The following is an 18478-nucleotide window of genomic DNA, read 5'->3' on the forward strand; positions in this document are numbered from 1 at the left end:
TGGATGGAGCGAGACATGTTGTCCCAGATGTGCTCAATTGGATTCAGGTCTGGGGAACGGGCGGGCCAGTCCATAGCATCAATGCCTTCCTCTTGCAGGAACTGCTGACACACTCCAGCCACATGAGGTCTAGCATTGTCTTGCATTAATATCTGCTTCAGTAAGGTGGGCTTTTTAGCCTTCATAGCCATGGTTGTCAATTGTACTGCAGAAATGAATGGCCTCACACTAGTACAGTACGGGGCGGTGCATGCACCTAAAAGTTGGATGTGATCCGCCAACGAAATCCAGAAGAAATTACGCCACATATGGAAACCACAAGCCTAGCTTTGCGATCTCCAAAGTTTGGGATTTTCCATAAATTGCGGCCGTGAATGCGCCATATAAATAGTTGAAGCTCCCGTAAAATGGATAGCTATTGAAAAGATAGCTGATATGCATTTCTCTACATTGTAAAAGACAGTGGGGCGACGGGGAGCGGCTTTGCAAAATGCTATCGCACAATTATATCATTTATAAAATGGCAAGATATTTTTAGACTAGCACAAAAATAAGTGAATTTACAAATTATCAAATTATGATAATTCACCCCCCCCCCCAAAAAAATGGAGGTGCAAAAACACAAGTTTCCCCCCTATTTTAATTAGCTCCATGTCTCAGGTGGCCAAGTAGACACAAGGCTGTTTGGCTTATCTCTGTCACAAAGAGGAATAACTTTGCAGCTTTTTCTGTTAATAAACAATGCTATGCTGGCAGATGGTAACATTGAAATAAAATAATTGTATATCATAGGAAAAGACACATTCACATGGATTTTAACACAGAGGGCAGTTTGGATTTGTCACTTTAAGCGCAAATATATAATAATTTGACTAAGTCAAGTTTTTGACTTAAATTTTTGACTTAAATCATTGTGCAACATCACACACCTCTTTGGGGGGGGGGGGGGGGATTTCGACTGGTATGAGCATTTAACCTAAGTACAGAACCAAATAGGTTCTCAACAAAAAGGACGTTTCTTTGCTCACATCAGGTAAAAATTAATGTACTCAGTCGGGTAATGGATACAAAATGTTTTTGAATGGTTTATTGAAGTCATTTGTTTCCCACAAGGATCAAAACACAATGTAAAGAAAAAGGCAGAAAGAAAGAGTAGCATGGATCCACTACTGTTCACACTAGCCGTTCGTTCCCTCCAGGTGAACCTTACGCTCTCCTTAAAGGGACAGTCCACTTCAAAACCAAAGTTTGTCTGATGTTTTCAGTCCTCCAAAGTGGACTTTTGTTAAGAAGTCTTATTATTTAATCTTGACATTGGACAAATTTTGAGGTTTGAAAACATCTGCCAAATGTTGGTGTACTATCCTTTTAACCAGCAGTGTCTGGACGCTTCGAACTGCAACACAATACACTAGCTTGACTAAGCTAACAACGCGAGGTCACAAAGGCGGTGGCGGAGAATGAACATGGCACACAGGTTGCGGATGGATGTCCAAGGCTAAATAAATAAAGGGATAAAGAGAAAGTGCTTCAAAACGTCCCCATCAAACTCTTAGAATAAAATCTAGATAATTTAACAAGCAAAAAACAATTAAAGGATAAAGATGAGTTATCATAAGTGGATTGTCTTAAGAGTATTCCTTTTTACATTCACGCGTTATAATACCAATCTATAAGGAAAGGATATTGTTTTTCTAAAGCTGGACTGGTGAAAGGCATTGAAGCGATGGTACTTTCACAATATCCCTTTTTTTATTAAGGCATCAAAAGACGGGGCGAGACAAGGAAAGAAAAGTCGTAAAGCTTTCATCGCTTTATACACTACACGGCATCTGCCCCTCCCACTTGTTTACAATATAACGGGGGTTTGAATGTTAGCAAGACTTTATAAAGAGTATCCCTCCTCTCTAGAAATGCATGGTGGGGTCAAAATGACGAGCTCTGGGTGGCCCACACATACATATAGATGGGGGTAGAGACGGGGGGGCACGGGGTCTTCAGGCAGGCATGTAGGGGGGAGGGGGCTCTTTCTCTGGCATCTTCATTGCCATCTCGTAGGTAGGCAGGATGTACTGAGGAGGGAGAATTATTTTAATTCATCAATCAATTTAGAAATATACTGCACACAGTGAGAGGACCAAAGCCATGGACATAATCATATTTGAGACATTTGATATTGTGCTAGATATTTCATCCGTCTAAAACTGGAAAGGAGGGCAGACTGGGTGTACAGTACATTCGGAAAGTATTCAGACCCCTTGACTTTTTCCACATTGTTACGTTACAGCCTTATTCTAAAAATGATTAAATACATTTTCCCCCCTCATCGATCTACACACAATACGCCATAATGACAAAGCAAAAACAGGTTTAGACATTTTTGCAAATGTATTAAAACTAAAACACATACCTTATTTACATAAGTATTCAGACCCTTTGCTATGAGACTTGAAATTGAGCTCTGGTGCATCCTGTTTCCATTGATCATCCTTGAGCTGTTTCTACAACTTGATTGGAGATCCTTGATACTTCAGAGCACTCAGGACCTCAGACTGGGGTGAAGGTTCACCTTCCAACAGGGCAATGACCCTAAGCACACAGCCAAGACAACGCAGGAGTGGCTTCGGGACAAGTCTCTGAATGTCCTTGAGTGGCCCAACCAGAGCCCGGACTTGAACCTGATCGAACATCTCTGGAGAGACCTGAAAATAGCTGTGCAGCGACACTCCCCATCCAACCCGACAGAGCTTGAGAGGATCTGCAGAGAAGAATGGGAGAAACTCCCCAAATGCAGGTGTGTCAAGCTTGTAGCGTCATACCCAAGAAAACACGAGGCTGTAATCGCTGCCAAAAGGTTCTTCAACATAGTACTGAGTAAAGGGTCTGAATACTTATGTAAATGTCATTTAAGTTTTTTTATTCTTAATAAATGTGCAAACATTTCTAAACTTGTTTTTGCTTTGTCATTATGGGGTAGTGCGTGTAGATTGATGAGGGAAAAAAACTATTAAGTCAATTTTAGAATAAGGCTGTAATGTAACAAAATGTGGAGAAAGTCAAGTGGTCTGAATACTTTCCGAACGCAATTGAAACCACCTTGCATCCTTGAACTGACTAAGGATGTGAAAGGTATGCCCTCTACTGGTTATGCCACAGTATGCTTCAGAGGTTTGATTACGTGTGCCATTGACAATTAGTTTGGGACCCGGAGAGGAGGCTTTTCAGACACAAACCTGTGGAGGGGCCATGAAGGTAGGGTAAACAGCGCTCTCCTGCACATTCCTGTTGTTGATGTACTTGTAGCAGTTCCACACACTGTTGATCAGGTAAGCCTGGGGGGGACAGCCAAAATGTTAAGTCTTTTTACCTGAGCCAGTGATGCTCAATCCTGGTCCTAGAGAGCTACAATGTGCAGGCTTGTGTTCTAGCCCAGCTCCAACACCACTGATTCATCTCCAGAAGCTCTATCAACCATCTATTGAAGACCTGTCAGTCAAGGTCTATCATCCGTCTACTGAAGACCTGTCAGTCAAGCTCTATCATCCGTCTACTGAAGACCTGTCAGTCAAGGTCTATCATCCGTCTACTGAAGACCTGTCAGTCAAGCTCTATCATCCGTCTACTGAAGACCTGTCAGTCAAGGTCTATCATCCGTCTACTGAAGACCTGTCAGTCAAGCTCTATCATCCGTCTACTGAAGACCTGTCAGTCAAGGTCTATCATCCGTCTACTGAAGACCTGTCAGTCAAGGTCTATCATCCGTCTACTGAAGACCTGTCAGTCAAGGTCTATCATCCGTCTACTGAAGACCTGTCAGTCAAGGTCTATCATCCGTCTACTGAAGACCTGTCAGTCAAGGTCTATCATCCGTCTACTGAAGACCTGTCAGTCAAGGTCTATCATCCGTCTACTGAAGACCTGTCAGTCAAGGTCTATCATCCGTCTACTGAAGTTCAGCCAATGGATGGTAAATCAGATCAAGATCTCAGTTAACACTAACAAGTGCAGTAAATCTAAATATTCTTGGGAATCTGGATGGGGGAAAATAAGTTTAGTATTCAAATCAGTCCATTTTTCAGAAACACACACCTTCGTGATGATGAGGAAGGTGAAGAACATGAGGACGAAGAGCAGCAGGCAGCTGGAGTCCATGGAGAGTAGGTTGTTCTTGTAGGGGAAGTCCGGCTGAGACGAGACACACATTCAGCACGTACAGAAACTAAACACCCCATAAAACCAGGGATTGTACTGAAATATGGGCCTACAGAGCATCTTTAGCTTCAGTTCCATTGAACATCCCAGTGCTTTTTCATTTCTCATTCAGATGTCAAATCCATCTGATATAATGGCAGCAGGTCTAATGTAAAGACAGTGGAGACGGTAGTGAGAACACATTGTTAAGCCTCCAGGGGGTATGACAGAGTAGGGCCAATGAGTTTGCCAGCTAAGTTACCTAAGCATTCTGCAATTACTTTGTTTATTCTGAATATAAAACTATATTGAACAAAAATATAAACGGCAACCATTTCAAAGATTTTACTGAGTTACAGTTCATATAAGGAAACCAGTCAATTGAAATCTAATCTAATCTATGGATTTCACATGACTGGGCAAGGGCTTACCCATGGGTGGCCTGGGAGGGCATAGGCCCACCCACTGGGGTGCCCACAAAAGGGCTTTATTACAGGCAGAAATACTTATCAGCACCTCCCAGATGATCCCGCAGGTGAAGAAGCTAGATGTGGAGGTCCTGGGCTGGCATGTTACACGTGTTCTGCGTTTAAGGCCGGTTGGACGTACTGCCAAATTCTCTAAAACAACGTTGGAGGCAGCTTATGGTAGAGAAACTAGCCGACAGGCCTGGGGGGGTGGCGGACTAGCCGACAGGCCTGGGGGCGGTGGTGGACTGGACTGACTCACCAGCTCTGTCATGTAGTCCTTGATCCGGGGTAGGTAGGTGAGGGAGCTGATGGCCACCAGACAACTCAGAGCAAAGTCAAAGAGCTGGTAGCAGAAGAACGGGATGAGCCAGCCGTCACGATGCTACATGGGGAGGAAGAGTAAACACACGTCATTGACCATACATGTAAAAGGATGGCCATTTCACAAGAGTTTGTCAGGTTGTTTGTCAAGCAGGAAGCATATCTAGCCCTAGCAAAAACCTGATCTAAATTTTGGGTTCTAAGCAATGTTGAGGATGTCACAAAATTCACAGGCATTGAATCAATCTATGTACATCTGTTCTTATGTCATCAGGACTGGGTATTTTGCCAGGGAGGCTACAGCAGCAATGGAACTACTCTGACAAACACTGAATACAGGACATCTACAAGGGTATCATAAGAGCCTGTATTCACAGCTAAGGCATAACGTTCGTTGCTCACACAAAGATCAACCAAAACCTAGACAATGCGTCATGCTTTAGCGGTGCGTCGCCATTTAAAGTAGCAGCTCTATTCAGGTCCACGTCACATATCCATCAAACCTGTCAGTGTGGATGCCCATCAGGTAGGCCTGGTGAGGTAAAGATGATAACATTAGAACAACGTTGTGTAGCAAATTTTCCGCTCACCCTGGTGGGGCTAGTTGAATGCACAAGCAAGGAGTTTGCATGCAGTGAATCTGTTATTGGTCAATGTGAATTGCTTAAAAAGCATAAAGACATTAAAAAAAACATATTGTACTTTCAGACACCAGGAAGGGACAAAGCACTGCCATCAGAGTTGCGTTCATTGGGGCACATAGATGTTTTAAAACATTTTGAAACACAAAACTCAAAATGAGTGTTTATTATTGGACAACTCCAGGTAGTTCTTCCCCGTTTCAGTCTGCTTTCTTCCATAATGAACATGACCACGGTTGAAGTTCAGGGAGAACTATCTTTTCAACTTCCTATTTCTCCCACTCCTCCAGGGGTAATTGTCATCCCCGCTGTCACAACTTACATTTGTATGCTGGGCTTAGAATATATAAGAGAACATTTGATTGACACACATACAAAATAGATGGATAGAAACTTACAGTAATGGCTCCATAGACCATCATGGCGCTGATAGTGAGCATCAACAGAGAGATTGCGAATCCCACACAGGCATTCTCTATAAGCACAGAGAGAGAGAGTCAGAGAGACTAACAGAGTTCCTTCATTAGGTTCAAATACTTGTGTATTCAACTACAAACTCAACTTGTAGTAAGTCTTGAAATTAACGTCAGTCAAAGGCGTTGGGAGAATAATTTCCTAAATCTAAAAAATATTAACCCAAATGTTGAATTATCTATAACTAACAATTGAATATAGTGGTATTGTGCACCTATCCTTGTGAGCCATCATGGCTGCCTGGTCTGGGCCCGTTGCATCCCACGATGGGGCCCCACAGAGTGCATTCATGCAACTGTCAGCGAGAGCGTTACTACAGAGGCCCAATTGATTTGTGTGTAACTGAAGCATCTCCAGGGATGCATTGCCTACTAACTCGCTCTCTTTTAGCGTTAGCGTGCTCTGGGGAGCCCTTAGCTTCTCCCACTCAGGCACTCAGTAGCATCAGTGAAGACAACGCACAACAACACAGGCTACGCTAGGCTAATTAATAGGCCTGCCATCTGCTGCACTCTGGTGCGTCGGTCAAGTGCTTCTGACAGCTCACAGCCTCGTGCTGGGCACTAAGTGAGTGAGGTGAGGCGATGCATGTGTGGTTCACTCCAGACTATCAGTCAGTCGTTCTAAAGCTGTGCAGGAAGCTGTTTCTCTTCGGAGTGTAACATATCCGATTGTCGTAACGGTAACTGATGCAATCTGCAAGCCATTCCTTCCTAGTAGGGCATTTATGAGTGTGACTGTGTGAGTGAATGAGAAGAGGAGTGTGTGAGTGAATGAGAAGAGGCGTGTGAGTGAATGAGAAGAGGCGTGTGTGAGTGAATGAGAAGAGGCGTGTGTAGTCCATGCGGAGCTCCCAAATTCAGTTCTGAAACTGTGCATTGTGTGTGTGTGTGTGTGTGTGTATCAGAAGGGTTGTCACTGATGCAATCTGTAGCCCAATCCATTACAGTAGATCGTTTAGCATTACGTCCCGTGTCTGTCTGAGGCCAGGCTATACATTCATCAGCCTCTGGCAGGCATTCTGGACCAGGGCATCTGCCAACACCAACTGGATAATTGTGTACCTTTCTATGCGCGTGTGAAATATCTGATATTACAGTGAAAGATGTCAGTGGAAAAGAACAGATGGAAATGGTCGTCAATTACAGAACTTTTTCAATTTTTTTGAGGTAATCGTAGGAGAGTATTCGGATGGGAACAACATCTCTTATTTGGGGCTTCTCCATTTGTTTTCAGCTCTGTTAGAATACTTCAGAAAGGTATCCTGCCTTCCTACCTACCTGGAGGTAATCACAGATCTGAAGTGGTTGGATTGCCGACAGTAATAGGGCGCTAACATTGTTTAATACCGATCCAATCGCTTATAGATCTGTGCTTACCACAAGGACACAAGAAAGGAAAGATGCATTTTCAAGTACTCTGACAGGGGCCCTCTTCTAACAGGGGCCCTCTTCTAACAGGGGCCCTCTTCTAACAGGGGCCCTCTTCTAACAGGGGCCCTCTTCTAACAGGGGCCCTCTTCTAACAGGGGCCCTCTTCTAACAGGGGCCCTCTTCTAACAGGGGCCCTCTTCTAACACACCTTGTACTTTGATATCAGATATCAGACTGCAGGTCACGGCGGTTCAGTCCCTCATGTTTTGTCTGTAAACAATATCCTTTATTTAGACCGTAGGTGGGAGTCCTAGAAAAGGATAGACAGCATTGAAAGTGTCCTACCGGGGATTCATACCTCTAACGCGGGGCGATGTCATACCATTGCTTGTCCGAAGTCGGCTGTGTAGGCTCCAAACTGGCTCGCAACCTTCTTAAAACACGTCAACCAAGTGGGAAGATGCTGTCTAGAAAAGGCACCCATGAAGCCACAGCAGTGCCAGGCTTTGGATTTACATAACACGTGCACCCCCTCCCTCCCCTCCCCGCCTCCCTTTCTTTTGGCACAGCCCTGCTGTGTGTGCGTGTGTTGTGGGGGTGGTTCAGTCGCTGCCCACAAGAGCCAAGCCCTTTCAGCTCTTACTGAGTCACTTTCTGGGAAATGAGGAGTCCTTGTGCAACCAAGCCAAATAAACAACGGAATCGCACCGAATAAACTAAACACAACAGCCAGCCACAGAGAGCACAGCTCAGCACTGCCCAGCTCCAGGTTACATATTAAAATCCTGCTTTTACAGGCTTTGGGCCTGTGAGAAAATAAGAGTTGTAGCTAAATCAGTCTGTATAGGGCTGAAAGGTTAAAGAAGCAGGCATTTGGCGAAAGTTATCAATGCTGGATGAGAAGGGGATTGGTGTGTGTGTGTGTGTGTGTGTGTGTGTGTGTGAAAGAGCTATGAGGTACCAGTCCAGACAAAGTACTGCAGCTTTGCTAACAAATACCAAAATCGGGAGACTATGCTAAATCATGCCAGCTACTGCCTTTTGGGAAGATAAACATAGATTATCGTGGATGCTGTCACTACTGGCCTACGTAGACAACTCAAGTTGAACCAAACATGAAGATACAACGAACTAACCCTTTAAAACATTCCCCTCCACCTGGAGGGTGTGGCTAAAGTAGTGCTCGATAACCTCATACTGCAGGTCCACAGTGGGCACGTTCTCTGGGTGGGTCACGGCCACGGTCAGCAGAATGCCCATCAACAGGTTCACCACCTGGAGAGACAGAAAGGCATTGTTATGTCCTTCAACACATAGCCTGGTCCTAGATCGGTTTGTGCTGGTTTGCCAACTCCTATAATGTGGCGTGAGTGACAATGACCATAGGAGTTGTCAAGACATTACAAACAGATCTGAAACCAGGCTAGGATACAGTCTGTTGTAGATTAGAACTTTGATATTTTGTGACATACTAGGTTTCTGTTTCCACAGATAAGCAACAAATTACACTTCATTTTATTTGAACAAACCAAGGCGCTCTCATTAGGATTAGCCTAAATAATAGTTATTATTACCAGGTGGTTTGTATGGTTGCTAGGAGTCCTTTCCCCTAATCTGTTTAATGGACTTTCCCTGTCAAAGTGTATGTTATATTTAAAATATTAAATCCCTCTCACACATTGCATAATATATTCAATGATTAGACTTGTGATATAGGCCTCTGTCATCAATGTATCCAGAGGTTTTGCCAACAACCGTTGTGAACGACGACAGATGGATCAAATGTGTCTTTTTACACTTGTCAACTGTTGGATGTTAAATCATGCACCGTTACCGATCTTCACTGAGCAAAAAAACAACAAAAACACTCCAAGAGATGTTATACACTTGTGGTTACGGTCCCTCCGTAATTCTCACTTCTTATAATACATATATCAAGTATTAAAAATGTAAAAAACACGAGACGGAGAAAGTGAACATTTATTGAAGACAATCCCGCAGGTGAAGAAGGCAGATGTGGAGGTCCTGGGCTGGAGTGGTTAAGTGTGGTCTGTGGTTGGTCTGCGACATTCAATTCTCTGGGAACAGCTCTGGTGAACATTCCTGCAGTCAGAATGCCAATTACACACTCCCTCAAAACTAGAGACATCTGTGGCATTGTGTTTTGTGACAAATCTGCACATTTTAAAAAGTGGCCTTTTATTGTTCCCAGAACCTGTGTAATGATCATGTTGTTTAATCAGCTTCTTAATATGCCACACCTGTCAGGTGGATGGATTAGCTTGGCAAAGGAGAAATAGTCAATGTGTTGTAGAGTGGTGGCCTGTTGCCAGAGAATTGAATGTTCATTTCTCTACCATAAGCCGCATCCAACGTCATTTTAGAGAATTTGGCAGTACGTCCAACTGGCCTCACAACTGCAGACCATGTGTAACCACGCCAGCCCAGGACCTCCACATCCGCCTTCTTCACCTGCGGGATCGTCAGACAGCCACCTGATGAAACTGGTTTTGCACATCCAAAGAATTTCTGCACAAACAGTCTCAGGAAAGTGCATCTGCGTGCTCATCATCCTCACCAGTCTTGACCGGACTGCAGTTTGGCGTTTTAACCCTCTTCAGTGGGAAAATGCTCACCGTTGATGACCACTGGTATGCTGGAGAAGTGTGCTCTTCACAGATGTATCCCTGTTTCAACTGTACCGGGTAGATGGCAGACAGTGTGTATGGCATCGTGTGGGTGTTTGCAGTTTGCTGATGTCGACGTTGTGTACAGAGTGCCCCATGGTGGCAGTCGGAATATGGTCAATGTTCCTAGCCTATTCCCTGGGACTGCCAGGCAGAAGAAACATCAGCCCACACAGAGAAACACGAGATTGTATTTCACTCAACTTTCTAGAGTTTTCCCCATTAGTTAACACTATCAACATTTCCCTTTACTGTGGGAATTGTGATCAAATCAACACAATAGACACTTCCAATGCTACATACTGAAACAAAACAAACTCTTCAAAACTTAGTATGCAAAACTAACAATGCAAGAGATTTTGTTGTAGGCAGAACGCATCGGAGTAGGATTCTATTGCATTGACTGGCACGACTCAGGCCCGTACTCTACACAAATCAGTGCGCCATAACAAATAAGAGCTGTCGGGCCTATATGCAAAAAGGCACTTTGCCATATATGGATCTGTGCCATTCACTTTGAACTGGACTGTGTTTACAGCATGAGCGGTTGTCAGTAGATGTGCTTGTTTTGAGAGCAAAGTGACAGCTACATGTAGCGATGTGTGCACATTTGTACATATCCTTTGCTACTTAGTGAGTTATTACATAATTTGTAGTCAGCAATGTGGGAGTGTTTGCCTCCTACAAGAGCACAAGGTGTGCATTTCCAGACATCTTTGAAGCGAGTCAGAGCTTTTTTTTGTCATAAATAGGGACAGTGTTGTATTTTGAGGCAGTCTTGAATAAGCTAAGTAGCCAATAGGCGGAGGGTAGCATAAATTTTGATGGTAGGCCACAATGGTAGGCCTACATTACGATCAAATAGCCACAGTAGCCTATTTGATCACTGTTAAAACTAACTTAAAGTGGGTACAACCTCAGTGTTCACAGTAAACGCACGCCGGAAGTTGCACAGCATTTTAAATGTTCAAGTTTGCGCTCGGCAGACCTGAATCTTGCTCAGTGATGAAAAACATTTGAGGGAACATTGGTTATGCTATGGGTAGGCATAAGCTACGGGCAAAGAACACAATTGCATTGTATCGACGGCAATTATGAATGCAGATATACCGTGACGAGATCATGAGGCCCATTGTCGTGCCATTCATCCACCGTCATCACCTCAAGTGTCAGCATTATAATGCACGTCCCCATGTCACAAGGATCTGTACACAATTCCTGGAAGCTGAAAATGTCCCAGTTCTTCTATGGCCTGCATACTCAGCAGACAAGTCACCCATTGAGCATGTTTGGGATGCTCTCGATTGACGTGTACAACAGCGCGTTCCAGTAAATATCCAGCAACTTTGCACAGCCATTGAAGAGGAGTGGGACAACATTCCACAGGCCACAATAAATAGCCTGATCAACTCTATGCAAAGGAGATGTGTCCCACTGCATGAAGTAAATGTTCACACCATACCCTGACTGGTTCTCTGATCCATACTCCTACTTTTTTTTTTAAAGGCGTTTCAAAAACAAATCTGTGACCAACAGATGCATATCTGTATTCCCAGTCATGAGAAATTGATAGATTAGGGTCTAATCAATGTATTTCAATTGACTGATGTCCTTATATGAACTGTAAATTGTTGCATGTTGCGATTATATTTTTGTTCAGTGTATACAGCTAACTAGGTACTGTTAGTTAGCTAACTAGGTACTGGTAGCTAGCTACCGCTAGCACTAGCTACAGCACCGGCACCAGATGTGCATGGGAGGGAGCTGAAAGGAGAAAGGTGTAATTGCAGACCGAAATTCAAGGTGTTCCTGCATATGCAGGAATGCCTACATCAGAGCTGCCAACTCTCACACATTGGCTGTGAGACACGCACATTTGACCCTCTTCAGACCACACCTCATATCTCACACATTGAAAACTCCTGCATTTATTTTCCTAATTTATACATTAGCGCGTTAACTGTCCTCCAAATCTTTTGGAAATCAAAGCATCTGCGCCTACAATTTAACATCATGAGCGGAACCACTATCATTGTCCTGTCTTGCCACAGCACTGTGAACCACGGCACATTGAAGCAAATGATTGGTCTAGTTATGTGAAGGATCAAGGGGATTGGATGCATGTTTTAAAGAAACGCCCCTCAAGATTAGAGTGGAGCTGAGTTTATAAAACTGTAAAAAGAACAGCATGGTAGCTGTGTTTTAGGTAAAATGTCAACAGAATTAAGTTCTTGTTACTCCCGTCCATAAATCTATTGCAGAATGCAGCCTTTTGACAGCATGTACTAAAGTCGATTTAACCCACACTTGCATTAGTTCCCTCGTTTGTTTATTGGCATTTAGGCTGAGATAACAAAAAGGGAGCAGACAGACCTACAGTATGTTTTAGCAGGGAAGTTTGGTAGGGTGACCTGATTTGGAACTATGACAATAATTGTGTAAGATTGTGAACCCAAAAGTGCACGTTTGATTCTAAAGGGGACGGAAAATAATTTGGTTAGGGTGTAGTGGTAGATTTGTCATATTTTTATTACCCATTTATTTAGTCTGATCAGTGGAACAATTCTAATTCTTAACAATGGGCTAAAATATAGGGTAATTACTGTGCTTGTCAGCAAGAACACTACTGTTATTCCCCAAACTTGTATTATTCCATTTTTGCCAGTGGAATTACCCATTTGAAATATGATATACCTGTTGTGTCTTTCAAAACGAATGATGTATTATTGTATTATTGCAGCCATTCATGGACAGTTTTGAACAAGTCATACAAATCAGCAAACGGATGTTAAATGCTCCAGGAATCAAATATAATTGTATACAGTTTAGTATTGTGCACATGCTAGGCAGAGATGGTAGGGGGACTCACCTCATAAATACATATTTTGTCTATGTAGAGTAAGATGATGTCAAGGATATTCAACTAATAGGCATAAACCACCTAAATATTGATATTCATTCAAATGTTCTTGAAGGTTGGGTGATTGAGAAATTAATTGTTATAACAAGAACATTTTCGAACACCCAGCACCTGGAAAACATAGATCAGGGGTAGCCAACCCTCCTGGAGAGCAAGCAGGGTTTTCTTTCAGACCTATTTTAAAGAGATAGCTAGTTCACCCAAATTACAAAATGTTTGTGTCCTTACCTTGAAAGCAGTCTATGGACAAGGAGACTGCAATCTATGATTTGGTTACCCCTTGCCATCAACCTTTACAGGATTGGTGGGTCCCCCACGGGACGGTTGAGCTAACGTAGGCTAATGCGATTAGCATGAGGTTGTAAGTAACAAGAACATTTCCCAGAACATAAACCTATCTTATATTGTCAGAAAGCTTAAATTCTTGTTAATCTAACTGCACTGTCCAATTTACATTGCTATTGTTTGAGGAGTGCACAGTTATGAACTTGAAAAGTTATTAATAAACCAATTAGGCACATTTGGGCAGTCTTGATACAACATTTTTAACAGAAATGCAATGGTTCATTGGATCAGTATAAAACTTTGCACATACACAGCTGCCATCTAGTGGTCAAAAATGTTTTTTCTTTGTAGTATCTTTTACCAGATCTAATGTGTTATATTCTCCTACATTCATTTAACATTTCCACAAACTTCAAAGTGTTTCCTTTCAAATGGTATCAAGAATATGCATATCCTTGCTTCAGGTCCTGAGCTACAGGCAGTTAGATTTGGGTATGTCATTCTAGGCGAATTTTTTTTTTTTTTTTAAAGGGTCCGATCCTTAAGAGGTTTAAAAAAAAAAAAAAAAAAAAGAAGAAAGAAAGAAGTAAACTCCTGTGCAGAGCACTACACACAACTTTCTACCTGAGAACAGGGATCAATCCCGGCTTCCAATCTTCCCACATTTTCTAACATTCTACCGTCTCCCTAGCTCATTTCATTACAGTCTGAATGATTCTCAAACCACGTAAACAAAATGTTAGAAAAAATATTAGCATACTTTAAATTTCATCCCCTCAAAGTGGTCGAATGTTGAGTGTTCATTTAATGTTCAAAGCATCCAGAATACACCAGACCTGTGTTTTTTATTTTTTCCACCCTGGTCATAGGTCTAAACCAATACGCAGAATTGCAGTAAATTAGCTTTAAAACAGTAACATATTCCCAGTGCCCCTTCTAGGGACTGTGTCAAGGGGCAATGAAATCCATTTAGCAAATCTCACTCCAGTTTTCTTCAAAAGTTGGCAGCCCTGCCCGAATTGCGTGCCGCAATCACACTATTGGCTGAAAGTCCCTAACGGGTAACGTTGACACGTAGCTAATTAACTAATTTAGCTAACGTTAGTTAACTATCCGATTACATTTGCTAGTTAGTTAGCTAATATAGGAACATTTACATAATCTAGCTAGCAATATGTTCCAGAGTAGGGCACGCATTCAGATATCAAAGTGACTTTCTCGACAAATACTAGCTTCGGTTTAACTTACTGGTAACAAGCTAGCTAGTTAGTTATTACAACGGCCTACTATCAGTAGTGGCAACGAGGGGGTACTGCAACATGACTGCAACGAAGCTAACGTTAGCACAATCTAAAAGCAAGGCGACCATTTGTATAGTACGTACCATGTACCAGGTGCCGAGGATGATGGTTCCCGTCCTGACATGGCAACACCCACAGCATCTCGTTGTGTAGAGCCTGTGTCGATTCGGTTTAAAATGGTGCATGTCTTCCTCTAAAGTAGGGATAAACATCGATGAAGAAAGCCTGCACCATCAACAACCGACAGAGATATGAAGCGCCCACTTTTATGACTGGCGTGGTGAAAGAAAACACAAACTATACCCTGTTTTGATTGACAGACAATTTGGCCATTAGTAGAGCTAAGATGGTGAACGTCAACAAATCAGCTGCCACAGCTCACACTGACAAATACTCAGAACTGTCCCCTGTGGCCCAGGGGTTGAGGGTGATGATGGGGAGGGAATACAACACCATCATCAGTTTCCATTCTCTCACATCAGTTTCCCATCTCTAAAAGACGATATGCTCTCCAAAAAAGAAAACAAACTGCCCTTTGTTATTCAGAACATTGTATTGTTCTACCCTTACACAGTAAACATCTCTCACCTCTGCTTTTTGGGGATTAAACGAGTTACAATATGCAGAGAATCTATAAACATGAATAGAATCCATAACTAAAGTGGATGCATAGTTGCATACAGTATTCAGGTCAATGACAGGGCAACGCAGAAGTCTTTTGGTGTGTTTGGCTATTGTTGCTGTTGTTTTTGTTTCCATTTACCTCAGTTAACGCTGCAATGATGGAATGATGGATACATGGTAAAACAACAATGAACTACAGTGCCTTCAAAAATAATTCACACGCCTTGACCTTTTCCACATTTTGTTATGTTACAGCCTGAATTTAAAATTTATTAAAATTAGATTTTGTGTTACTGGCCTATGTAACGGATGTGAAATGGCTAGCTAGTTAGCGGGTACGCGAAGTAGCGTTTCAATCAGTTACGTCACTTGCTCTGAAACCTAGATGTAGTGTTGCCCCTTGCTCTGCAAGGGCCGCGGCCTTTGTGGAGCGATGGGTAACGATGCTTCGTGGGCGACCGTTGTTGATGTGTGCAGAAGGTCCCTGGTTCGCGCCCGTGTCGGGGCGAGGGGACGGTTTAAAGTTATACTGTTACATTGGTGCCGTGACCCGGATCACTGGTTGCTGCGGAAAAGGAGGAGGTTGAAAGGGGGGTGAGTGTAACGGATGTGAAATGGCTAGCTAGTTAGCGGGTACGCGAAGTAGCGTTTCAATCAGTTACGTCACTTGCTCTGAAACCTAGATGTAGTGTTGCCCCTTGCTCTGCAAGGGCCGCGGCTTTTGTGGAGCGATGGGTAACGACGCTTCGTGGGTGACCGTTGTTGATGTGTGCAGAGGGTCCCTGGTTCGAGCCCGGGTCGGGGCGAGGGGACGCCATAAAGTTATACTGTTACACCTACACACAATACCCCATATTGTCAAAGTGGAGTGATGTTTTTAGAAATGTTTTACAAATTCATGTAAAATGACTCGCAAAGAAGGGCACCTATTGGTAGATAGGTAAACATTTAAAAAGCAGACTTTGAATATATCCCTTTGAGCATGGTGAAGTTATTAATTACACTTTGGATGGTGTATCAATACACCCAGTCACTACAAAGATACAGGCGTCCTTCCTAACTCAGTTGCCAGAGAGAAAGGAAACCGCTCAAAGATTTCACTATGGGGCCATGGGTGATGTTAAAACCGTTACAGAGGTTAATGGCTGTGATCGGAGAAAACTGAGGATAGATTAACATCATTGTAGTAACTCTACAATACTAACCTAATTGACGGAGTGAAAAGAAGGAAGCCTGTATAGAATAAACATATTCCAAAACATGCATCCTGTTTGCAACAAGGCACTAAAGCAATACTGCAAAAAATGTGGCAAAGCAATCAAGTTTTTGTCCTGAATACAATGTGCTAAGTTTTAGGCAAATCCAATACAACACATTACTGACTACCACTCTCCATATTTTCAAGCGTAGTGGTGGCTGCATCATGTTATGGGTATGCTTGTAATCATTAAGGACTGTGGAATTCTTCAGGATTAAAAATAAATGTAATGGAGCTAAGCACAGGCAAAGTCCTAGAGGAAAACCTGGTTGAGTCTGCTTTCCACCAGACACTGGGAGATGAATTCACCTTACAGCTGCACAATAACCTAAAAAAAGGCCAACTATACACTGGAATTGCTTACCAAGACATTGAATGTTCCTGAGTGGCCTAGTTACAGTTTTGACTTAAATTGGCTTGAAATTCTATGGCAAGACTTGAAAATGGCTGTCTAGCAATGATCAACAGTCAATTTGACAGAGCTTGAAGAATTTTAGACTCACAGCTGTAATCGCTGCCAAAGGTAATTCTAATAAGTATTGACTCAGGGGTGTGAATACTTATGTAAATTAGATATTTCTTTATTTCATTTTCAATACATTTGCAAACATTTCTAAAAACATGTTTTCACTTTGTCGTAATGAATTATTTTGTGTAGATGGGTGTAATAAGTCAAGGGGTATGAATACTTTCTGAAGTACAAAGACTGTATGTAGCACAAAGACCATGTATGCCAGACTAAGGGTATTACATGTGACAAATTCAACTGAGATCCAGTCAGATTATTCCTACTTTGAGCCCTAGATGGCAGGACAGCAATAGTGAGACCAAGGTTTTCAAGACAAACTGAAGTCAGAGGCAGCAATGTGCTATCAGGGCAATTTGTTCAGTGGTGAAAAGTAATTAAGTAAAAATACTTAAAACTATTTCTTAAGTATTTTTGGGTAGTATGTGTACTTTACTTTACTATTTATATTTCTGACAACTTTTACTTTTACTTCACTACATTCCTATGTACTTTTTACTCCATACATTTCTCCTGGCACCTAAAGGTACTAGTTACATTTTAGTTACATTACATTTTTTATGTTTAGCAGGACAGGAAAATTGTCAAATTCACACACCTATCAAGAAAACATCCCTGGTCATCCCTACTGCCTTTGATCTGGCGGACTCACTAAACACAAATGCTTAATTTGTAAATTATTTCTGAGTTTTGGAGTGTGCCACTGGCTATCCGTAAATTAAATTTAAAAAATACAATTATGCTGTTTGGTTTGCTTAATATAAGGAATTTGAAATTATTCATACTTTTACTTTTGATACTTAATTATATTTTTGCAATTACATTTACTTTAAATTTACATTTACAGTAAATATTTTTTTACTTTTACTCAAGTAATATTTTACTGAGTGACTTTCACCTTTACTTGAGTCATTTTCTATTAAGGTATCTTTACATTTAATCAAGTATGAAGTACTTTTTCCATCACTGCATGGACTGAATACTAATTTAGCAGACACTTGTATGCAAAACATTTTTAAATGAGTGCAGAAAACGCATTAAGATATAAGCAGAAAAACAGTTATGGTTCACATAACAATATTCCACTCACATGGACCTATAAATATACATTTAAAAATGTCTACAGTTTCTCTATGAACATGCGAAAATATCTTAGAAATTTGTTTTTGCATGGTAAAATATAGAATCTGGTTCAGAAATGTAGTAATATAGTTCTTTATGACCTCGGTGATTCAGAGTCAGAGAGATAGATGGTTATTATATGGCTCTGCTTTGTGATAAGGTGCTTCTTTCCCACTGTTGCAACACAAGGAGTGTATTGTGTTAGGGAGGTCAATTTCCGCTCCTATTTAAGCAATAAGGGATTAGACATAGGACATACAACTACAAGGTACACTTTAGTCTCAA

At 42.0% G+C, this 18478-nt stretch overlaps 1 protein-coding gene across 2 annotated transcripts; it reads right to left on the reverse strand.

Annotated features, from left to right (window-relative positions):
- Positions 1 to 1058: 1058 nt before the first annotated feature.
- On the reverse strand, positions 1059 to 14959 carry LOC120024039 (lysosomal-associated transmembrane protein 4A-like). 2 transcript variants are annotated; one of them, XM_038968138.1, is made up of 7 exons: positions 14747 to 14959; positions 8607 to 8745; positions 6022 to 6098; positions 4921 to 5043; positions 4090 to 4185; positions 3234 to 3332; positions 1059 to 2072 (listed from the first exon to the last, which is right to left on the reverse strand). In XM_038968138.1, the coding sequence occupies exons 1-7, from the start codon at positions 14873 to 14875 to the stop codon at positions 1998 to 2000; spliced, it is 738 nt and encodes a 245-aa protein (XP_038824066.1). In that variant the 5' UTR covers positions 14876 to 14959; the 3' UTR covers positions 1059 to 1997. The 2 variants fall into 2 exon arrangements, with proteins under 2 accessions (XP_038824066.1, XP_038824067.1); XM_038968139.1 differs by lacking the exon at positions 14747 to 14959 and adding an exon at positions 14123 to 14149.
- Between the last annotated feature and the right edge of the window lie 3519 nt (positions 14960 to 18478).

The sequence above is a fragment of the Salvelinus namaycush genome, chromosome 29 (genome assembly GCF_016432855.1).
Source record: "Salvelinus namaycush isolate Seneca chromosome 29, SaNama_1.0, whole genome shotgun sequence".
In the NCBI taxonomy this organism is placed as follows: domain Eukaryota; kingdom Metazoa; phylum Chordata; class Actinopteri; order Salmoniformes; family Salmonidae; genus Salvelinus; species Salvelinus namaycush.